The sequence below is a fragment of the Salmo trutta genome, chromosome 21 (assembly GCF_901001165.1).
Source record: "Salmo trutta chromosome 21, fSalTru1.1, whole genome shotgun sequence".
Lineage (NCBI taxonomy): Eukaryota > Metazoa > Chordata > Actinopteri > Salmoniformes > Salmonidae > Salmo > Salmo trutta.
In genome coordinates, this window is record NC_042977.1 from 7,345,858 (window position 1) to 7,371,341 (window position 25,484).

A 25,484-nucleotide genomic window follows, 5' to 3' on the forward strand; every position below is an offset into this window, starting at 1 on the left:
TTCAGCACTCGGCGGTCGCGTTCTGTGAGCTTGTGTGGCCTACCACTTCACGGTGGGTCGTTGTTGCTCCTAGACGTTTCCACTTCAAAATAACAGCACTTACAGTTGACTGGGGCAGCTCTAGCAGGCCATGAATTTTACGAACTGACTTGTTGGAAAGTAAAAGCCAAAATCAATGTTTCATAAAATATTTTGTTATATATTTTTTGGATATCGACAAGGGTCCTAAAATTCAAAATCAAGTTGCTAAATGATACATTTTCCGACCATTTAAAAAACAATTCCATATGTTAGCTTAGTAGATATTGCGATCTAAGGGCTTAGACCTACAGAGGTTAAAGCTAATGGTAATTTACATTTCGGGAGAACCCCTTTAGGTCTTACCTAACGTAGAGTGACCTCTTCTGACTGGTCCGCAGCGAGCCCGACCCCGAGCTGATGCTGCTGTTCATCATCTGTTCTCGCAGGTCGTGGATCTTGGCTTCAAATCGACTGTACTCTGAAAGGAAAACATAAGCAAAATAGACACAATATTGGCTTAATTCATTTAGAAGAAAAATCTAAAAATGTATAAAAAATATGTACTAAAAGAAACAAAAAGGCCAAATCCCAATAATCTCTTCTTCCTCCCAAAGTGTTCACTTGTTCCCTTCACTGATTTGAAAGTAAATGACTGGTGTAAGAAATATAGTAGAAACTCCCCCAAGCCCATTCCTCTACCAACCCAATGCGTTTGTGGGAAGTAGTGAACGAGAGTAAACTTAAGAAAGAAGATATTATTGGGACACACCCTATAATATGGGGTCCAAAATTGACACCCTTGATAAAGATGAGAAAAAATGACTATATAAAATAAATATATAAAAACAGGGAAATTGTTATTTTATACTAATACAATTCCCCAGAGAAAAATATTTATTTTAATAAGTAATATTTATTTTCTCAAATAAGGTTAAGGTAAGGGTTCAAATTATTGACACCCCTGTTTTTAATACCTTTCAATACTTCACCTGGTGAGGATAACGGCACTGAGCCTTTTTCTAAAATGTTTTATGAGGTTGGGGAACACATTGGGAGTGATCTTACACCATTAATCCATAAAAAAAAAATCCAGATTCTTGATATCCTTTGTCTACGCTTATGTACTGCCCTCTTCAATTCAAACCACAGGTTTTTAATGGTCTTCATGTTCGGAGGCTAAAATGGCCATTGCGAAATGAGGTGGCGTGTATTTATGGAAAAATTGACCAAGGAAATACATTTCCTTCAATTCGCAAGAAGCTGAATGCATCTAAACAGAGAAAGCATCTGAGCGAACGAAACACCGCCCCTCTGTCTCAGTATGTGTAGCCCATTATCTGATGCTGTCTAGTCAAAAAGAGTATGCCATTGTTGCCACCCGTAGCGCTGAATACAAGTGAAGCCAGCGAACATTCAGCCTCCTTTCATAAAAATAAATAGAATAACAGCAATCAACGTTGGACTAAACTGAGTGAGCTCAGCGGTGAATGGTCCTGGCGCACCAAAAAAAAAGTGTCAAGGGAAGCCAGTTTGGATATCGCTTCACACCAATCACATCACATCAGAAGCCAAACGTCATGGACAGACAAAACTTGATTTGTTGTATCTTGTTGTGTCATTGTCCTCCGGTGGCTAGCTAGCTATTTCCTAAATTAGCCATGAATGGAGAAAGGGATTTGGACTTGTGGTTTTACCTAATTCTCCGTATTGGCCAATGATTATAATGACGATTCTGATCCAACCATAAATTCATACATGGTGCCTCTGGCCTGAGAGGAAGAAGTTCAACATGTAGCTAGATGTAGTAGGCTAATTTTAACTAGCTGGCCTGGCGCATTGTTGCCCATGAAAGGAAGTTAGGCTAGCGAACAAGTATTTTAGCCAGGTAGCCTAGGACAACAAAAACCAAAAGGGTGTACTGTATGACAGAGTCATAGACCGCTTAGGCAACATGACAGGAAGATGGCATTGGCGTTTCTCTACAAGAAGGGTGAGTCAACTTGTTTTTTCTACTTGCATGGACACACGCACACAGATATCAGTACCATGAGGGGCCTCTCGAGCGGCTTAGCGGTCTAAGGCACTGCATTGCAGAGATGGGGCGCCACTACAGCCTTGGGTTCAATCCCAGGGGGCGGTGCACATTTGGTCAAATGTCATCCGGGTTAGGGGAGGGAATGGCCTGCCGGGATTTTCTTGTCTCATCGTGCTCTAGCAACTTCTTGTGGCGGGCCAGACGCCTGCAAGTTGACTTTGGTCGTCAGTTGGACGGCGTTTCCTCCGACACATTGGTGTGGCTGGCTTCCGAGTTAAGTGAGCAGGTGCATCCTGTTTCCATTGATCATCCTACAACTTGATTGGAGTCCACCTGTGGTAAATTCAATTGATTGGACATGACTTGGAAAGGCACACACCTCTCTATATCAAAGGTTCCACAATTGACAGTGCATTTCAGAGCAAAAACCAAGCCATGAGGTCGAAGGAATTGTCTGTAGAGTTCCGATAAAGGACTTTTTGTTGCCACATTTTGCTACGTTACAGGCTTATTCTAAAATTGATTAAAAAAGATAAGATAATCTACACACAAATGTTTTTTTTTTTTTTGCAAAAACAATTATGAAATACCATATTTACATAAGTATTCAGACCCTTTGCTATGAGACAAAAAATTGAGCTCAGGTGCATCCTGTTTCCATTGATCATCCTTGAGATGTTTCTTCAACTTGATTGGAGTCCACCTGGGGTTAAATTCAATTGAATGGACACACCTGTCTATATACACAGTTGAGAGTCCATGTCAGAGCAAAAACCAAGCCATGAGGTCAAAGGAATTGTCTGTAAAGCTCCTAGACAGGATTGTGCCGAAGCACAGATCTGGGGAAGGGTACCAAAACATTTCTTCAGCATTCAAGGTCTCCAAAAAACAATGGCCTCCATCATTGTTAAATGGAAGAAGAACCACCAAGACTCTTCCTAGAGCTGGCCCCCCGGCCAAACTGAGCAATCGGGGGAGAAGGGCCTTGGTCAAGGAGGTGACCAAGAACCCGATGACCAAGAACCCGAGTTCCTCTGTGGAGATGGGACAACCATCTCTGCAGCACTCCACCAATCAGGTTTTTATGGTAGAGTGGCCAGACAGAAGCCACTCCTCAGTAAAAGGCACGTGACAGCCCGCTTGGAGTTTGCCAAAAGGCACCTAAAGACTCTCAGATCATGAGAAACAAGATTCTCTGGTCTGATGAAACCAAGATTGAAATCTTTGACCTGAATGCCAAGAGTCACGTCTGTAGGAAACCTGCACCATCCTTATGGTGAAGCATGGTGGTGACAGCATAATGCTGTGGGGATGTTTTTCAGCTGCAGGGACAGGGAGACTAGTCAGGATCGAGGCAAATATGAACAGATTAAAGTACAGAGAGATCCTTGAAAACCTGCTCCATAGCACTCAGGAACTCCGACGAAGGTTCATCTTCCAACAGGACAATGACCCTAAGCACACAGTCAAGACAACGCAGGAGTGGTTTAGGGACAAGTCTCTGAATGTCCTTGAGAGGCCCAGCCAGAGCCCGGACTTGAACCCGGTCGAACATCTCTGGAGAGACCTGAAAATAGCTGTGCTGCAACGCTCCCCATCCAACCTGACAGAGCTTGAGAGGATCTGCAGAGAAGAATGGGAGAAACTCCCCAAAAACAGGTGTACCAAGCTTGTAGCGTCTTACCCAAGAAGACTCGTGGCTGTAATTGCTTCCAAAGGTGCTTCAACAAAGTACTGAGTGAAGGGTCTGAATACTTATGTAAATGTAAAATGTTTTTGTTGTTGTAATAAATTAGCAACAATTTCTAAAAACCTGTTTTTGCATTGTCATTATGGGGTATTGTGTATAGATAGTTTTTTCCCTCATCAATGTAATCAATTTTAGAATAATATCACGGTTTCAAGGCATATGAACTAACCGGTTATAGAGCAAACAACGCAGTTATCACATAGGTTGTAATATGGCTTTTTTTCCCCTCGCTTGGCATCCCTGGTGATTTTACCCAAGCATCTCTACTGGCAAAATGTTGATTTTGATGTCAGTTAACAATTTCTGTGTGGCCAAGTTCCAGCCTCCTGGCAGAGAAACCAGGTTTTGGCTAAAATGTCTTGGTACTGGGTAAAGTTCACAATGCCGTTGACGTTAACAAGGGCCCCAGGACCAGTGGAAGCAAAATAGCCCTATAACATCAATGATCCACCACCATATTTTACAGTAGGTACGGGGTTATTTTCTGTATATGCATCTTTCTTAAACGCAAAACCCACAACTGGTGTGTGTGGCCAAAGAGCTCTATTTTCATGTCATCTGAGCCTAGTGACGGTTTACATTTGCATTTTAGTCACTTAGCAGACGCTCTTCTCCAGAGCAACTTACAGTAGTGGGTGCATACATTTTCATACTGGTCCCCCATGGGAATCGAACCCACAACCCTGGCGTTGCAAGCACCATGCTCTACCAACTGAGCTACAAGGGACTACTGGTTCCAATCGAAGTGCCAATGCCGTTTAGCAAACTCCAGGGGCGTCATTTATCAATAGGCACAAATTTGGCATGGGTCCTCAGATCCTCAAAAGGTTATACAGCTGCACCATCGAGAGCATCCTGACTGGTTGCATAACTGCCTGGTGTGGCAAGTGGGCCGTGCGCACTACATCACTGGGGCCAAGCTTCCTGCCATCCAGGACTTCTACATCAGGCGGTGTCAGAGGAAGGCCCTAAAAATTGTCCAAGACTCCAGCCACCCAAGTCATAGACTGTTCTCTCTGCTACCGCACGGCAAGCGGTATCAGAGCGCCAAGTCGAGGTCCAAAAGGCTTCTTAACAGCTTCTACCCCCAAGCCATAAGACTCCTGAACAGCTAATCAAAGGGCTAACCAGACCCCCCCTTTTACGCAGCTGCTACTCTCTGTTTATTATCTATGCATAGTCATTTTAACTCGACCTACATGTACATATTACCTCAACTAACCGGTGCCTCCGCACATTGACTCTCTACCGGTACCCCCTATATATATAGCCTTCAAATCAAATCAAATGTATTTATATAGCCCTTCTTACATCAGCTGATATGTCAAAGTGCTGTACAGAAACCCAGCCTAAAACCCCAAACAGCAAGTAATGCAGGTGTAGAAGCACGGTGGCTAGGAAAAACTCCCTAGAGAGGAACCAGGCTATGAGGGGTGGCCAGTCCTCTTCAGGCTGTGCCTTGCTTGTTATTTTACTGCATCTGTTTAATTATTTGTTACTTTTCTATCTATCTATTTTTTACTTAACACTTATTTAAACATTTTTTCTTAACTTATTAAAGCATTGTTGGTTAAGGGCTTGTAAGTAAGTATTTCACTGCAAGGTCTACACCTGTTGTATTCGGCGCATGTGACAAATAAAATGTGATTTGATTTTATTTGTATGTGGGCTCATTTCCACGCAAAGTGTGAAATTCATCAATAAGAATGTTTGCTTGAGAGTGTGCGTAAATTCACTCACAGCCAAAACCACGCACAGTGCCAAGTGGTGGAATAAGGGAACTGCTTGTCAAATGTAGAATGGGGAAAATATATGTTGAAAAAGTGTGAAATTGTGAGTAATAATTCAATAATTTTGATTTTAATTGTATTTCCATTGTTAATTCATGCAACACATCTTGACACGAATTATAATTTGACCACCACAGTGCATTTGTTACGATAACAATCCATATAAAGTACAGTAATTTGTTAAATTAGAGGTACATGCGAGGGTGAAACCATGCTGAAATACTACAAAACTGAGATAATGGAAAATTGATTGATCTGATCCTGCTCTGTTCAGAGATTTGGAACGCAATGCATTTCGCAGAGAACCTACTTTAAAAAGGCAAACACATGCCATTCCGGTGCACATCCAAGTGCTCTCCACCCTCTGGTTTTTGGCAACGGGCACTTTTCAGAGGGAGATTGCCGATTGGCATGTCACAGCTCTCGATGAGTCAATGTTTTGGATGTAATCATTAGCAAAGCGACCAGTTACATACAATTTACAACAGGTTGAAGTCAACAGGGGTTTCTTTGGGTTCACAAATAAGAACAGAACAATAGACAGCACCCACATCGCAAAAATTACCATCCCAAAATGATTTCAACTATGTGAACAGAAAAAGGCTTCCACTGTTTATGTGCAGGTGATAGGTTATGTGATGCACAATAGACCCTGCTGAATGTGGTGGTATGGTGGCAAGGTGGAATGCACAACTCTTTCATTCTACAGAACAGCAATGTTAGCCTATACGCTTATAGGTTTTGAAAAGCTGTTGAAAGGCTTTGAAAGCTGTTGAGGATGGATAGCTTGTTGGTGAGTGTTGCCTACACATTTGAAGTATATTTTCCATTGCTAAAGCAACTTAAATTGTCCTAATGCTCCTCTCTTCATAGCAATGCTTTTATTTTTACTGGTCTGGCCACAACTAAGCAAGCCAAATAAAACCTTTTGGCTGTACTCAATCTCTGACACTAGCACCTCTTTCAGTCCCTGAAAGTTTTTTTCTTCGCTTTTTTTGGTTGCGCTGTTGTATTTCATGGTACGGTGTTGTATATTCCCCACGGCTTTAAAGGGATGATTTTGACCATATGGTTAATTAGGGGAGTTTTGAAATGCAAACATCAAAGTCATGCACGAGCACTGAGGCTATGATGTTATCTCCTACCGGTGTGCGTATGACGCTCGTAGGATTGTTTGATAAATCACACCTTTTCTATGCGTACGACCATTCTAAATTCCGTTAGTAAGTAGTACGTTAGAATAGTTTTACATTTGTTGGATGACAGAGGTCTTTGGTGATGCACACCAGTGGTGGGTTTTGCTTTGAAAGAACCCCACACCTACTGTAAAATATGGTGGTGGGTCTTTAATGTTATGGGGCTATTTTGCTTCCACTGGTCCTGGACTTTACCCAGTACAAGGACATTTTAGGCAATAATCTGTTTGCCCGTGCCAGGAGGCTGGGACTTGTCCGAAAGTGGATCTTCCAGCAAAACAATAACCCCAAGCACACATCAAAATCCACAAAGAAATTGTTCATTGATCAGAAAATCAACATTATGGAATGGACATCCCAGTCTCCGGACTTTAACACCATTTAAAATCTATAGCTTGAATTGAAGAGGGCAGTCCATAAGCACAGACAAAGGATATCAAGGATCTGGAAAGACTCTGTATGTAGGAGGAATGGTGTAAGATCACTCCCAATGTTTTCATAAAACATTTTAGAAAAAGGCCCAGTGCCGTTATCCTCGTGAGGTATTAAAAGGTATTGAACACAGGGGTGTCAATAATTTTGACCCCTACCCTTTTGAGACAAAAAGTATTACTTACTTCTCTGAGCAATTGTATAAGTAAAAAATAATATAAATTCCCATTTTTTGTGAGCATACAATATAGCTCAATTTTTATTTTTTAAGTCATTTTTGGTCATCTTTATCAAGGGTGTCAAAAATTTCGGATGCCTCTGTACATGTGCAGGTAGGTGATAAAGGGAGCGCTTACCTGACGTATACATTCCGTTTAGAAAAAACAAGAGCGAAACTAACAATACATAAAAAATTGTGTCAGGGGCAAGGTCCATCTCATATTCTCCATAACACATTTACTTTGAACTTCAGGTTGAGACATATCGATCACATCTTACAATGTTTATTGCATTCATCAGCATTTCCTTACACCTAGACTTAAAATAAACCCTCAAGTCAGTTGAATCAATGAACTTTTCCGCATCTACTGTATGTATTACATTTTGTTTTGGCAATCATGGCCCGAGAAAGCAAAATATGTTAAACAATGAAGGTAGACAAAATACTGTAGATCAGCTGAGCTATTCATTGTTTTATTTTTTTAAGTAAACATGAAAATATACAATAAAAGAGGAATGCATTGAAGTGCATACTAGTTCTTAAACGACATTGAGGGAATGGCAGGGTGAAATCTCCCCCATTTAGCTTGAGTGGACCGTTGTGCTCAGCAATGGAATGTCATCTTAAACTGGGGATCCCGTTTCACTGCAAGTGGAAAAAGTGACCACAAAACCTCCCGTGGAAATATGATATGGGATTCACGTGATGTCATAAGTCCCATCGGGATAAAGACATTCAAGAAGGCCTGATGTTGCAGTTACAAATACCATGCATAGAGCTGACATGGTTCCCTATTCTACATAACAGAGAAACAAGTATGTTCTACACAGTGTATTTCTAACGCATTGTGACGTTGAACTCCACTGAATGCGCTCATGGTTGGAAACAGACCAGGGTTCAGATACTATTTTAAATCAATACAAATACTTTAGCTGTGTTTGATTGAGCTTGTCTGTTGCAATGGAACCAATTGACAAGTGCGAACCCTGCCCACCTGGCACTCCAGGCAGGCTAAGGGAAACGGTCAAAGAACTAAAATGATTTCAAATAGTATATGAACCTAGGTCTGTCTGGTGGGAGATTAAATAGAAAGTCATTATATTTGACAAAGATGAGCAGGTTCACAGTTGGAAAGCAGTTCCGTTAGTAAGCAACTGTTACATTTTACCATTTGTAACATGACATTACCCACTTTCCAACCGTATAATGGACTCACTTATCATGAAGGAGATTGGTTTGTAATGTAATAATGCACCATTATAATATGGATAAGAAAAGACAGACCTGGGTTCAAATACTATTTGAAATCTTTCAAAACGTTTAGCGTTTGCTTTAGCCTGTCTGGTGGGCGGGGCTTGCCATTTTGCGACTATTCAATTGGTTCCACTGCGCCATGCAAGTTCAATCAGGCCCAGCTTAAGTATTTGACATGATTTCAAATAGTATTTGAACCCAGGTCTAGAAAGAGACAAACATAAGGTGGAAGAGACTCCCTGTAATGCAATAAACCCTGTACCTTCTCCAAAACCCCCAACAAGAAATGCCTCATTATAGCATTTATTTCCAGATTGAGATTACACCAAAACAAAATCAATAGAATCAATCCAAAAACTAATTCATTCATAAAACACTGCAACAATAAATAAAAAAAATGAAAAAACTCAAACCAAGACTCTTTTGTGCATAAACTGCACTGCTAACTTCTAAAGCACAGTATGACTTCGTAACACTATGTCAATAATAACATAACTCGTTTGTATCTTTTCTCTGTTCCTCCTTGATGTTATTTAGTACTTAGATACAGTAGAACAGCTTTAATATTGCAGATAGATTGTAGCTTCCATCAATATAATTGTCTGCATCATTTCCAATCACCCATATATTTCTTTGTATATATATATATACACAAAGAAATATGGGCCTCACTTGGAATGTTCCAAGTATATATATATACACACACTACCATCACTCCTGTGTTCCAATGGCACATTGTGTTAGCTAATCCAAATGTATCACTTAGCTAACACAACGTGCCATTGGAACACATGAGTGATGGTTGCTGATAATGGGCCTTTGTAGATATTCCATAAAAAATCAGCCGTTTCCAGCTACATTAGTCATTTACAACATTAACAATGTTTACACCGTATTTCTGATCAATTTGATGTTGATCATATAAGAAAAACATATATTTTCCTTTATTATTTTCCCTACCACCCCTCCCCTAATTTGAGTAAACTAATGGACACCACCACTTCGGCCTCTACTTCCAGCTTATACTGTACATACTATATACACATACTATATACATTTTACGGAAGCAATGTACAGTCGTGGCCAAAAGTTTTGAGAATGACACAAATATTAATTTTCACAAAGTTTGCTGCTTCAGTGTCTTTAGATATTTTTGTCAGATGTTACTATGGAATACTGAAGTATAATTACAAGCATTTCATAAGTGTCAAAGGCTTTTATTGACAATTACATGAAGTTGATGCAAAGAGTCAATATTTGCAGTGTTGACATTTCTTTTTCAAGACCTCTGCAATCTGCTCTGGCATGCTGTCAATTAACTTCTGGGCCACATCCTGACTGATGGCAGCCTATTCTTGCATAATCAATGCTTGGAGTTTGTCAGAATTTGTGGGTTTTTGTTTGTCCACCCGCCTCTTGAGGATTGACCACAAGTTCTCAATGGGATTAAGGTCTGGGGAGTTTCCTGGCCATGGATCCAAAATATTGATGTTTTGTTCCCCGAGCCACTTAGTTATCACTTTTGCCTTATGGCAAGGTGCTCCATCATGCTGGAAAAGGCATTGTTCGTCAACAAACTGTTCCTGGATGGTTGGGAGAAGTTGCTCTCGGAGGATGTGTTGGTACCATTCTTTATTCATGGCTGTGTTCTTAGGCAAACTTGTGAGTGAGCCCACTCCCTTGGCTGAGAAGCAACCCCACACATGAATGGTCTCAGGATGCTTTACACTGTTGGCATGACACAGGACTGATGGTAGCACTCACCTTGTCTTCTCCGGACAAGCTTTTTTCCGGATGCCCCAAACAACCGGAAAGGGGATTCATCAGAGAAAATGACTTTACCCCAGTCCTCAGCAGTCCAATCCTTGTACCTTTTGCAGAATATCAGTCTGTCCCTGATGTTTTTCCTGGAGAGAAGTGGCTTCTTTGCTGCCCTTCTTGACACCAGGCCATCCTCCAAAAGTCTTCGCCTCACTGTGCGTGCAGATGCACTCACACCTGCCTGTTGCCATTCCTGAGCAAGCTCTGTACTGGTGGTGCCCCGATCCCACAGCTGAATCAACTTTAGGAGACGGTCCTGGCACTTGCTGGAATTTCTTGGGTGCCCTGAAGCCTTCTTTACAACAATTGAATCGCTCTCCTTGAAGTTCTTGAGGATCCGATAAATGGTTGATTTAGGTGCAATCTTACTGGCAGCAATATCCTTGCCTGTGAAGCCCTTTTTGTGCAAAGCAATGATGACGGCACGTGTTTCCTTGCAGGTAACCATGGTTTACAGAGGAAGAACAATGATTCCAAGCACCACCCTCCTTTTGAAGCTTCCAGTTTGGTATTCGAACTCAATCAGCATGACAGAGTGATCTCCAGCCTTGTCCTCGTCAACACTCACACCTGTGTTAACGAGAGAATCACCGACATGATGTCAGCTGGTCCTTTTGTGGCAGGGCTGAAATGCAGTGGAAATGTTTTTTGGGGGGGATTCAGTTCATTTGCATGGCAAATAGGGACTTTGCAATTAATTGCAATTCATCTGATCACTCTTCATATCATTCTGGAGTATATGCAAATTGCCATCATACAAACTGAGACAGCAGACTGTGAAAATTAATATTTGCGTCATTCTCAAAACTTTTGGCCATGACTGTATTTTACAATAGTTATCTTTTGTTTGTTTTTAATCCCATCCTTCAGCTACCCTCAACCCCTCCCATCTATCTCTGAAGACCATCCAGTTTGATTTCTATTAGCCTTATATTTTTAACTGCGCTGTTTCACAAACGTTCTAAACATTTTACAGACACAGTATATTTTACCTTAGTTACCTTGTTGTTTTTTTGTCCCACCCTTCAGCTCCCTTCTACCCCTCCCAATCTATCTCTTAACATAAACTATGTAACTACTAATCATCATGTAGTAATCAATATCATGTAGTAAGCAAAAAAGTGTTAAACAAATCAAAATAGATTTTAGATTCTTCAAAGTAACCACCCTTTGCTTTGATGAAAGCTTTGCACAATCTTGGCATTCTCTCAACCAGCTTCATGAGGTAGTCACCTGGAATGCAGTTCAATTAACAGGTGTTTCCTTTTGTTCTTCTTTCCTTCTTAATGCCTTTGATCTCTTAACACCATCCATTTTTATTTCTAATTGCCATATATTTTCAACTGTGCTGTGATGTTTCACAAAAGTTCTGAAACTTTCTATTCTCATAGTTTTTCTACATATTGTACATTTTTGCTAAAAGTATTATTATATTATTGATCGACTGACTATGACTATTCAAATCACCCAGCTATTTGCAGCGTCAGCTCTTTCTCTGAACCCCCCACTCAATAATTCAACCCCTCTCAGTAGCCCCTGTCCTCTCAAATATAATTTTTATTTCCCATCTATCCTTCTCTCTTTCTATTCCCCATCTCTCCCTCTCTCAACCCTGAGTCATGTTCCAACCATGTCCTCTGAAATATTTGCATCAATAGCATTTCTATCGATCCAGTTCCAATTAATGAGTTCTCATTCAGTGTCATCACAAACATCTGCAGTGTAACAGCGCATGATCTAACCCATGTACAGTACCAGTCAAAAGTTTGGACACGCCTACTCATTCAAGGGCTTTTCTTAAGTTTTACTATTTTCTACATTGTAGAATAATAGCGTAGACATCAAAACTATGAAATAACACAAATGGAATCATATTGTAATAAAACAAATGTTAAACAAATCAAAATCTTCAAAGTTGCCACCCTTTGCTTTGATGAAAGCTTTGCGCACTCTTGGCATTCTCTCAAACAGCTTCATGAAGTAGTCCCCTGGAATGCATTTCAATTAACAGGTGTGCCGTGTTGAAAGTTAATTTGTGGAATTTCTTTCCTTATTAATGCATTTGAACCAATCAGTTGTGTTGTGACATGGTAGTGGTGGAACACAGAAGATAGCCCTATTTTGTTATGCAAGAACAGCTCAAATAAGTAAAGAGAAATGACAGTCCATTATTACTTTCAGACAATCCGGAAAATCTCAAGAACTTTGAAAGTGTCTTCAAGTGCAGTCACAAAATCCATCAAGCGCTATGATGAAACTGGCTCTCATTAGGACCGCCACAGGAAAGGAAGACACAGAGTTACCTCTCCTGCAGAGGATAAGTTCATTAGAGTTACCAGCCTGAGAAATTGCTGCCCGAATAAATGCTTCACAGAGTTCAAGTAACAGACACATCTCAACATCAACTGTTTAGAGGAGACTGCGTGAATCAGGCCTTCATGGTCGAATTGCTGCAAAGAAACCACTACTAAAGGACACCAATAAGAAGAGACTTGCTTGTGCCAAGAAACATGAGCAATGGACATTAGACCAGTGGAAATCTGTCCTTTGGTCTGATGAGTCCAAATTTTAGATTTTTGGTTCCAACCGCCGTGTCTTTGTGAGACTGTGGTGGCTAATTTCTGCATTACCAAATGAGGAAAGTTAAACTTCACACCAGTCAGAGTTATACTTAAACTACATCTTTAATAAGAAGAGCTTTGCAAAAGCACTTGACTTTCAATGATGCGCTATCTCTAATGAACCATTGAAAGTGACAACACAAAAGTACAAATATCTTTTAATAGCCAAGATACACTCCTCTCAACGGACATGACGGACCACAGATCTTAGGAACATTTCACGAAGGGACTTTATATTTGAGAAAGGAGTATCCCTTAGCCAGATAACATTCGCTATAAATTATCGTTCAGTTTGGTCCCTATGACGATGTTCTAATCTCGTTCCTGGTACTTCATAGTACAAAAACACCAACTCATCCAATGGCATATATCAATTGTCAACTCTAGATACTCCCATCTCAAGTAAACCCCCTCTTGATCCCACTCCTGGACAAGCTCACTGAGGGGAGTGACTTGCGCACAGACATTGTAGAGACAAATAATTGGTTCCCCATTAATCACGCCATCCCTTCACATGGTTTAAGAATAGGTAAAGACACAATCACATATGAAGACAATGTTCCATTCTGTCCTCTTCCCTTTCTGATATTCTGCATAGCACCAGGGACATGTGAAAGACAAGCCTGACCTCTCCCCTCTCTGGGCCCCAAGTGACTGAGCCCTAGCTAAGGGAAGATGTGCAACTGTCAACACCAGAGTCCAAAGGGATACATTCTAATGACAAGTATCTCACATAAGCATATTATGCAAATAAAACATCTTAATTATCTATGTTACCCAACTAATTCTGTTTCATCCGCCACAAGATGCAGAGTAGGGGAACGGATGATTTCTGCATGTGTAGTTCCCACTGTGGAGGAGGTGTGATGGTGTGGGGGTGCGTTGCTGGTGACACTGTCTTATTTATTTAGAACTCAAGGCACACTTAACCAGCATGGCTACCATAGCATTCTGCGGCGATATGTCAAACCATCTGGTTTGCGCTTAGTGGGACTATCATTTGTTTTTCAACAGGACAATGACCCAACACACCTCAAGGCTGTGTAAGGACTGTTTGACCAAGAAGGAGAGTGATGGAGTGCTGCATCATATGACCTGGCCTCCACAATCACCCGACCTCAACCCAATTGAGATGGTTTGGGATGAGTTGGACTGCAGAGTGAAGGAAAAGCAGCAAACAAGTGCTCAGATATGTGGGAACTCCTTAAAGACTGTTGGAAAAGCATTCCAGGTGAAGCTGGTTGACAGAATGCCAAGTGTACAAAGAAGAATATAAAATATATTTTGATTTGTTTAACACTTTTTTGGTTACTACATGATTCCGTATGTGTTATTTCATAGTAGTCAAAATAAAGAAAAACCCTTGAATGAGTACATGTGTCCAAACTTTTGGACTGGTACTGTAAGTGCAGATAACAATGGGCTTACAGTAGGCTATTTAGCATCTCCACAGAACACAAGGTGATTACTTGCCGTACGTGGTTTTAGCAGCCATTGGTAAAACATTACATATGGCATTCAAGCTTGCAATAAGGCTCAGTAGATATACATTGATGGCAAGCTTGTTTACATTAGATTATAATTGTTCTCAACGAATTCTCATCGAATGTCGTGAAGCTTGCTATAAGCAGATATCTACTGCGGTAATTCAATTACCCAAGAGCACCACACTAGTATATCAAAGCAGGTGTTTGATCCAATAGTAGTCCAACTCCTGATGCAATAATATGCCCAGTCAGTCGAGTGAAATGAGAGAGCGCTTCTCCACATGGTAAAACAATCATGTCTGCTTTATTACGCTGCATCTCTAGCTGTGTGAACTACCTGAATATGCCCCAGTGTTGTGTTCAGTGGGAGCAATGAAGGAGTTAACTTACTTTTAGGCCCCGGAGTCTAGTCTAGCAGTGACGCTCGCACCTTCAGAACCGCATACATAAGTACAAATACGAAGAAAAACATGACAGTGATGCCCCCCGCTGATGACATCACATAATGACTCACCCTCTGGTCTATAGTGGGCCACGATGGTGACAGTCTGCCCTGCATTTTTCAGTGCCGCCGCCGCCTGCTCGTGAGTGGCGCTGCGGAGGTCCACCCCGTTCACCTGCAAGCGGGAAAAGCAGAAAGGAGACAAGTCATCAGGTTCCTGTTCATGCTAATCAAGCAACCTCACTCTCACAAGACTTTAGTCAAGCAGGCAAGTATTCGAGAACACATGATCTTTTACAATATCGACCTGATCAAGACGGAGCACTGAATCCGTGTAGCAAAGCAGACAAATGGAGAAAAAAGCTCAACTTAAAAACTCAAACAGAAAAATATCAGTGCCTTCAGAAAGTATTCATACCCCTTGACTTATTCCACATTGTTTTATTGCAGCCTGAATTTAAAATGTATTAAATATATTTTTTTCTCACACATCTACACACAATACCCAACAATGAAAAAGTGAAAATATGTTTAGAATTTAGTTTTTCAAAGATTTTTTTTACTTTATTCATTTTATATAAAGGCTGTAACAAACAAAATGTGGAAAAAGTCAAGGGTTGTGAATACTTTCTGAAGGCACTGTATACAACAGAAAACATGAATAGGGTGTTACACAGAGCATTAAAAACACAATGGGACACAAGTGGTACTAAAAAACTGTTAAAACAGGTAAGACTGGAGCTCATCTGGACTATCCCCAGTAGGCGAAATTGGTTGTAATGACGACATTGCGACCAGCTTGGCCCGCTGGGTACAGTGACTTACACACGACTGGCGATGATGGAAATATCTGTGCGAATGGATTGAAGATTGTATTTGCACATTCCATTTTGTGTGTGTTAGTGTAGCGTGTCTGTGCCCATGTGTGTAAGTGCAATAGTGTGTTTGAAGATGTACTTACTTAGAGACGGTGTGTGGCTGTGTGTGCCCGCAAACTCGGTGTGTGTGTGTGTGTGTGTGCGCAGGTGTGCATGCTAGAGTGCCAGCATGAGTGTGCACGTGTGCGTCTATGGCAGGTTATCCTTACAGAGACGAGGCGGTCTCCTTTCCTCAGCTCGCCACACAGATCTGCAGGTCCCCCTGCCAGGATGAAGGAGATGAAGATGCCCTCTCCATCCTCTCCACCCACTATGTTGAAGCCCAGGCCCGTCGCCCCTCTGTGGAGCACCACCTTCCTGGGCTCTCTGGGAAGACACGACAAAGAATAATGGCTAAAGTCCTCAGTCAGATTATGTCTCCAAAGTAATATGGTGGTGGTTGTGAATCCTCGTAGTAAAGTCCATAGATTAAAAAACAAAAACATCAGAAGGTAACATTTTATATTAAGTATGCTCTTATACCTGTGTAGTAACAGTCACAGTAGTAACAACATCGTATTAACATATTACAAAACAATACACACAACACTGCTATTGCTACTACAGTGCTTGATTCACACTACATACTGTAAATCTGGCAATTTCATTAGAAGCATTCCAACAATTATTGATACTGTATTGGTATTTTTGCAATGAGCTTTACTGTAAGTTTTTCTCTGAGAAGTAGACCAGAGAACTCTACCAAAAGAGCATGCCATTGCACGACAAACACACCAAAGGCCCACCTTGTCTCCAGAATAAAAAAATAAAAGTTCCCACGCTGTCGAGTTTCTATTTGTTTCAGACTGAAAATATTGTTTTGTAGCTAAAAGGTCAAGGGTCATTATAACTGCGCTATAACATCAATGTTTTGAACTATAGAACCAATACATGTCATTTTAATATACAACCACTAGGGGAAAAATGGCCATGTTAATTCTCTTGATGTGTGGCACAATAAGGATACAAGGCTGGAGAGATGACATTTTACTATCTATTACTTAGGCACAATCTGGATGGTTCTTCATCTCTTAAATGCTTAAATCTTGTTCAATCACTATTATATATTACCCATAGATTTTTTTACCACTAGAACTGCTTGGCCTCAAAGTCATTCTGACTGCAACATTCTAACATTTCATTTGTTTAGGTTACTGTAGGCTATACGTAAAAACAAAAAAATTCATCTGTTCAATCAATTTTATTTGTGGAATGCCTGTTACAACTATGAAACAGAACTTCAGTGCTGGAACATGGTAATAGCTTATTTTTATGACAATTTTTTTTTTTTAAATACCCCAACTACCAACACCCACAGTCAGCAAGACGTGTTGTCAAATATGAAAACATCACATAAGCGGCAAGTGGCCTTGATAAAGTTAAAATCTGCACAAACGCAATAATGCCATTATAATGAATATAAGTTTCGATATGACAGCAATCGAGCTCGTGCCAGTGCGTCTTCACACAATGGCATCAGTTGGATTTAATTTAGCGGTTACCCCTTGTCCTAACAGTTGACACAAATCTTCGTAACTTTCACTTGCTTGACACACCTTTGTTTAGTTGTAGTGCATAACAGTCTCCGGTTGTCTCTTTATTGAGTCCCCTTTGTCTTGTCATTTTTCAGCACCGCTGTGCAGGTGCCATATTTTGCGCAGAGGGAGCTCCCGTCTCACTTTGTTCATGGTGCCGGCCAATTGTCCATGGTCACATTTCTCTCCTTGCCTCAAGCCTCATCACCACATTCTCTGGCAGTTGCTCACCTGCTGCCCAATGTGGATCTTTACCCAGACATTGAAAGCCAGCATGTACAATTAAGCACGCTTTCACTGTGTAGCCTACTCCAAGTAGGCCAGAGTAGTCTAATGAGACTGGATTCGGTGGACTGATTTAGGATACATACCACTTTGATATTATAATTAGAACAGATCAAGACAATAGAATGGCCCGCCCTGTTCTTCATTCACAATTGGTAATTACACAATTATGCATTGTTCGCTTCCCCTTGCTCATCAACTCATCCATTCTCTGCATCATACTTTACATAATTTATTTAATATATTGTGCGTGTGAAATTTGTGGTATTGTTTAGTTACATTTTTGATGCAATTATTGGGGTGATCATCAGCTGGGCACTGCACTTTCAACTGTCGGAAGAAGGAGTGGAGAAGGCCCTACTGTCGGGGGAAGGAGTAGCTACGGGAGAAAACCATTAAAAAAACGACATGCCCTCCTAAAAATGGTTTTAACTCCAGTTCTGTTTGTGATTTTAAGATTTTAACACCGACAGTGTGTTATATAGACTTATTTAGGAAAAGCCAACGGAAGGAAACATGACTTTAAAAATGGCAGAGTAACATAACCTTTTTATTTAGGAGCAGTCAAAATGAATGCTTTAGCAGTTCTAGTGTTAAAAGGGGCCATCTGCAGTTGCTACATCCAATATTTGACATATACATTAATTATACATACCAATTGATTCTTGAAGAATATACACTACTCAACAAAAAAGTACAGTGCCTTCGGAATTATTTAGACCCCTTGCCTTTTTCCACATTGTTAGGTTACAGACTTGTTCTAAAATTTAATAAGTTGTTCTTTCCCTCATCAATCTACACACAATACCCCATAACGACAAAGCAAAAACAGGTAATTTTTTTGCTAATTTATAATTAAAAAAATAAAAACGGAAATATTACATTTACATAAGTATTCAGACCCTTTACTCAGTACTTTGATGAAGCACCTTTGGCAGTGATTACAGCCTCCAGTCTTCTTGGGTCTCTGATGTCCTCCCTATAGGCTGTCTCGTCGTTGTCGGTGATCAGGCCTACCACTTTTGTGTCGTCTGCAAACTTAATGATGGTGTTGGAGTCGTGCCTAGCCATGCAGTCATGGGTGAACAGGGAGTACAGGAGGAGACTGAGCACGCACCCCTGGGGAGCTCCAGTGTTGAGGATCAGCGTGGCAGATGTGTTGCTACCTACCTCACCACCTGGGGGTGGCCCGTCAGGAAGTCCAGGATCCAGTTGCAGAGGGAGGTGTTTAGTCCCAGGATCCGTAGCTTAGGGATGAGCTTTGAGGGTACTATGGTGTTGAACGCTGAGCTGTAGTCAATAAATAGCATTCTCACATAAGTGTTCCTCTTGTCCAGATGGGAAAGGGCAGTGTGGAGTGCAATAGAGATTGCATCATCTGTGGATCTGTTTGGGCGGTAATTCCCAAATTGGAGTGGGTCTAGGGTTTCTGGGATAATGGTGTTGATGTGAGCCATTACCAACCTTTCAAAGCACTTCATGGCTACAGACGTGAGTGCTACGGGTCTGTATTTAGGCAGGTTGCCTTTGTGTTCTTGGGCACAGGGACTATGGTGGTCTGCTTGAAACATGTTGGTATTACAGACTCAATCAGGGACATGTTGAAAATGTCAGTGAAGACACCTGCCAGTTGGACAGCACATGCCCGGAGCACACATCCTGGTAATCCGTCTGGCCCCGCAGCCTTGTGTATGTTGACCTGCTTAAAGGTCTTACTCACGTCGGCTACGGAGAGCTTAAATCACACAGTCGTCCTGAACAGCTGATGCTCTCATGCATGCCTCAGTGTTGTTTGCCTCGACGCGAGTGTAGAAGTGATTTAGCTCATCTGGTAGGCTTGTGTCACTGGGCAGCTAGCGGCTGTGCTTCCCTTTGTAGTCTGTAATAGTTTGCAGGCCCTGCCACATAAGACGAGCGTCGGAGCCGGTGTAGTATGATTCAATCTTAGCCCTGTATTGACGCTTTGCCTGTTTGATGGTTCGTCGCAGAGCATAGCAGGATTTCTTGTAAGCTTCCGGGTTAGAGTCCCGCACCTTGAAAGCGGCAGCTCTACCCTTTTGCTCAGTGCGAATGTTGCCTGTAATCCATGGCTTCTGGTTGGGGTATGGTCTGAAAGTATTTAGGTGCTTTTGGCAAACTCCAAGCGGGATGTCATGTGCCTTTTACTGAGGAGAGGCTTCCGTCTGGCCACTCTACCATAAAGGCCTGATTGGTGGTATGCTGCTGAGATGGTTGTCCTTCTGGTAGGTTCTCCCATCTCCAGGGAAACTCTGGAGCTCTGTCAAAGTGACCATCGGGTTCTTGGTCACCTCACTGACCAAGGCCCTTCTCCCCCGATTGCTGAGTTTGGCCAGCTCTAGGACGAGTATTGGTGGTTCCAAACTTCTTCCATTTAAGAATGTGTGTTGGGGGACCTTAAACGCTGCAGAAACCTTTTGGTACCCTTCCCCAGATCTGTGCCTCAACACAATCCGGTCTCGGAGCTCGACGGACAATTCCTTCGACCTCATTGCTTTCGCTCTGACATGCACTGTCAACTGTGGGACATTATATAGACAGGTGTGCCTTTCCAAATTATGTCCAATCAATTGAATTTACCACAGGTGGACTCCAATCAAGTTGCAGAAACATCTCAAGGATGATCAATGGAAACAGGATGCACTTGAGCTCAATTTCAAGTCTCATAGCAAAGGGTCTGAATACTTATGTAAATAAGGTATGTTTTTTAAATATATATATATATATATATATATTTGCAAACATTTCTAAAAACCTGTCGAATGGTTAAAAAAACTTGACTATGACATGACTACACCATACACAACAGATCTGTTAAACGTTATTGGCATTCCAAAGGCTAGAGGTTATCTACTTTGGGTCATGCTGTATGCTCTTGTCAGATCAGGGTCGTATTAATTAGGAACCAAACTGAAGATACAGACTTGAACATGTCGAATTAATGTTTTCATTACGGTTTTAATACAATTTACTATGAATACAACCCTGTTTTTTTTCAGGGGCTGGAGTGATGTCCTCTGATTTTGCCCCCCTTATAATGAAGCAATCTTTGCCATGCATGCCAAACAACCCCTCCCTATATTGAGAAAAAATAAGGGAGGAAAGGGGAGAGAGACAGTAGGTAATTTTCCAACCAAGTGGCGACAGATTTTCAAACAAATACTCTAGAATCCACAAAGAAAATATGCGCATTTTACCACCATGTGCAGTTTCCACGAAATTGACTTCTTGCAGACAGAAATCAGTGCACACAAAATTTACTTTTTCGCTTACTTTTTTAATGTACTTAATAAAAACCTAAAGTTGAGTGTTTCCATTGCATTTTCAATTCAACTGATAGTTTTGTAACAAAAAATAAGGGTATAGTATATTTTAAAGTGAAAGACCTATGAACATTTATAACTGCTAAAAGTATACCTTATTTTAAAGTGGCAATCCACTGACCAGTAACAAATGAGTTACCAACATTTATAACTTCTGAAAATATAACTTAAAAGTGGAAACTCTGTCCAATTAATAATGAGTTGCAAACATATAACAGCATATGTCTTCAAACATGCAATACACAGTAAGAAAAAAATGTAATTGAATAGAAGGAAACATTGGGAAAACAAATTGACTCAAATCTGTAGCCTATCATTGGTATAGTGAGTAGCCTACCTAATTCTGATAAAGACACCCCTGGTTTTTCTCCCCTTATTAACATTACAAGTCAGAATAGAAATGTACAACAGATTAACTATTTCAAATACAAGATAGGGTCTCATCTGTTTCTTCCTTGTTAAGCATTTTCCCATCCTGGAGTCAGAGCTTATGGGAAGCTGTGGGAGAGAAGAGGAATTTTTGCAAATTTAGCATAGAAATTCCAGCTACACATAGTTCTAGTATCATTAGCATGATTTCTACCATTTAGGCTTAGCTAGTTACGTTATCCACTGCTAGCTAATAATAATAACTAGCTAGTGTTTAACATTACTTGCTAAAACTAATAGCTAGCTATCAAAGATGAAAGGGGTTAGCTAGTTATCGCAATTGTTGCTAATACAGTAGAAAGTTGGCTAGTTTGCGAGCTAGATAGTAAGTTAGTCTTAACATTGGAACCACTAGTATGCTAATAAAGAATGCAAGCTAGCTAATTTAACAGCTATCTAGCTAGAGATTGTACCGGAGTTCAAAAGTTGGATAACTAGCTAGGTAGCATGCTAATCCAAAAAAAGCTATATTTAACAAATTGCATGGAAATTCGGTTTTGTCTATGTTAGCTAGCTAGCTGGCAGCTACAGTTTATTAGCTAGCGAGCCAAGCTAACTAGCCAGCAAACGTGATCTACTTAGCTAACTAACTGTATCATGCCACAGATTATCTTGTGCTAAATCGTCTAGCAGAATATCTATATTCAAAAAGATGTTTTAGGTTTCACCTAATGCTAGCTAGCTAGCAAACGTTTCCTAGCCAGTATTGAGGACAGAGGTGCTAGCAAACGTTAGATAACTAGCTACTTAGATAGCTGCGCAGTGTGCTAAATCAATCAGCAGAACTTCTGTATCTAAAAGTGAAAATTGCAAAGATAATTTACCCTCTTCTCTTGTCACCATTTTTATCTGGTGAACAACATTTATTTAGAGTAATCTCTTCTGTCTGGCCTTCGAACACTTCTCATAGCCACGTCCATCCTGATTCTTCACCACACACTGTCACATGATGTCAGTGTCAGCAAGTTATGGGCACGTCCCAGGACATCTTTATTCAAGCGCGTTTCTCAAATGGGCAGATCCATGAAACCAGTGAACCACACCAATAATATGTCTCGAACTCTTCAGTTGAGGCCTTCATTCCTGAAATAAATAAGTGTACCAATGCATCATCAGGGTTTCAAACGTGGGGCAAGACATAGTTGACCCCCTTTCCTTTCCATTGGTCTGAAAACCATATCTGTTCCTTGGACAGAGGAACAATGTATTTGTATTTATTATGGATCCCCATTAGCTGCTGCCAAAGCAGCAGATTCTCTTCCTGGGGTCCAGCAAAATTAAGGCAGTTTATACAATTTTAAAAACATTAAAATACATTCACAGATTTCACAACACACTGTGTGCCCTCAGGCCCCTACTCCACCACTAACACATATACTCAGCAAAATAAGAAACGTCCTCTCACTGTCAACTGCGTTTATTTTCAGCAAACTTAACGTGTAAATATTTGTATGAACATAACAAGATTCAACAACTGAAACATAAACGAACAAGTTCCACAGACGTGTGACTAACAGAAATGGTATAATGTGTCCCTGAACAAAGGGGGGGTCGAAATCAAAAGTAACAGTCAGTATCTGGTGTGGCCACCAGCTGCATTAAGTACTGCAGTGCATCTCCTCATGGACTGCACCAGATTTGCCAGTTCTTGCTGTGAGATGTTACCCCACTCTTCCACCAAGACACCTGCAAGTTCCCAGACATTCCTGGGGGGAATGGCCCTAGCCCTCACCCTCCGATCGAACAGGTCCAAGTCGTGCTCAATGGGATTGAGATCCGGGCTCTTCGCTGGCCATGGCAAAACACTGACATTCCTGTCTTGCAGGAAATCACGCACAGAATGAGCAGTATGGCTGGTGGAATTGTCATGCTGGAGGGTCATGTCAGGATGAGCCTGCAGGAAGGGTACCACATGAGGGAGGAGGATGTCTTCCCTGTAACGCACAGAGTTGAGATTGCCTGCAATGACAACAAGCTCAGTCCGATGATGCTGTGACACACCGCCCCAGACCATGATGGACCATCCACCTCCAAATCGATCCCACTCCAGAGTACAGGCCTCGGTGTAACACTCATTCCTTCGACAATAAAGGCGAATCTGACCATCACCCCCGGTGAGACAAAACCGCGACTCGTCAGTGAAGAGCACTTTTTGCCAGTCCTGTCTGGTCCAGCGACGGTGGGTTTGTGCCCATAGGCAATGTTGTTGCCGGTGATGTCTGGTGAGGACCTGCCTTACAACAGGCCTTACAAGCCCTCAGTCCAGCCTCTCTCAGCCTATTGCAGACAGTCTGAGCATTGATAGAGGGATTGTGCGTTCCTGGTGCAACTCGGGCAGTTGTTGTTGCCATCCTGTACCTGTCCCGCAGGTGTGATGTTAAGATGTACCGATATTGTGCAGGTGTTGTTACACGTGGTCTGCCACAATCAGCTGTCCGTCCTGTCTCCCTGTAGTGCTGTCGTAGGCGTCTCACAGTATGGACATTGTAATGTATTGCCCTGGCCACATCTGCAGTCCTCATGCCTCCTTGCAGAATGCCTAAGGCACGTTTACACAGATGAGCAGGGATCCTGGGCAACTTTCTTTTGGTGTTTTTCCAGAGTCAGTAGAAAGGCCTCTTTGGTGTACTAAGTTTTCATAACTGTGCCCTTAATTGCCTACCGTCTGTAAGCTGTTAGTGTCTTAACAACCGTTCCACAGGTGCATGTTCATTAATTGTTTATGGTTCATTGAACAAGCATGGGAAACAGTGTTTAAACCTTTTACAATGAAGATCTGTGAAGTTATTTGGATTTTTACTAATTATCTTTGAAAGACAGGGTTCCGAAAAAGGGCCGTTTCTTTTTTTGCTGAGTTTATCTACAATACTAAATCCATGTGTATGTATAGTGCGTATGTTATTCTATGTGTGTTTGTGTGTGCGTATGCATGTGTCTATTTTTATCTGTTTTTTAAATCTAATTTTACTGCTTGTGTCTGTTACTTGATGTGGAATAGAGATCCATGTAGTCAAGGCTCTATGTAGTACTGTGTGCCTCCTATAGTGTGTTCTGGACTTGGGGACTGTGAAGAGACTGTGACATGTCTTGTGGGGTATGCATGGGTGTCCGAGCTGTGTGCCAGTAGTTTAGACAGACAGCTCGGTGCATTCAACATGTAAATACCTCTCATAAATAAAAGTAGTGATGAAGTCAATCTGTCCTCTACTTTCAGCCAGGAGAGATTGACATGCATTTTATTAATATTAGCTCTCTGTGTACATCCAAGGGCCAGCCGTGCTGCCCTGTTCTGAGCCAAATGCAATTTTCCTAAGTCCTTTTTTGTGGCACCTGACCACACGACTGAACAGTAGTCAAGGTGCGACAAAACTAGAGCCTGTAGGACCTGCCTTGTTTATAGTGTTGTTAAGAAGGCAGAGCATCGCTTTATTATAGACAGTATTCTCCCCATCATAGCTACTACTGCATCAATATGTTTTGACCATGACAGTTTAATCCAGGGTTACTCCAAGCAGTTTAGTCATCTGAACTTGCTCAATTTCCACATTATTTATTACAAGATTTAGTTGAGGTTTAGGCTTTAGTGAGTGTTTTTTTCAAAATACAATGCTTTTAGTTTTAGAAATATTCAGGGATAACTTATTCCTTGCCACCCACTCAAACTAACTGCAGCTCTTTGTTGAGTGTTGCAGTCAGTTCAGTCACTGTAGAAGCTTACGTGTATAGTGTTGAGTCATCCGCATACATAGACACCCTGGCTTTACTCAAAGTCAGTGGCATGTCGTTAGTAAAAATTGAAAAAAGCAAGGGGCCTAAACAGCTACCCTGTGGAATTCCTGATTCTTGCTGGATTATATTTGAGAGGCTTCCATTAAAGAACACCCTCTGTGTTCTGTTAGACATGTAAC

General features: G+C 41.3%; 1 protein-coding gene across 19 annotated transcripts in view; it reads right to left on the bottom strand.

Moving 5' to 3' along the window:
• The window catches only part of LOC115156587 (disks large homolog 1), a 285,164-nt gene that overhangs the window by 45,490 nt on the left and 214,190 nt on the right, over nt 1–25,484 (bottom strand). For all 19 annotated transcript variants that reach the window (XM_029704079.1, XM_029704077.1, XM_029704076.1 and 16 more), the window contains 3 exons: nt 16,157–16,313; nt 15,142–15,244; nt 385–499 (listed from right to left, as the gene is read on the bottom strand). In XM_029704079.1, the coding sequence (XP_029559939.1) occupies nt 385–499; nt 15,142–15,244; nt 16,157–16,313 (375 nt within the window). The remainder of the gene's footprint in view (nt 1–384; nt 500–15,141; nt 15,245–16,156; nt 16,314–25,484) is intronic.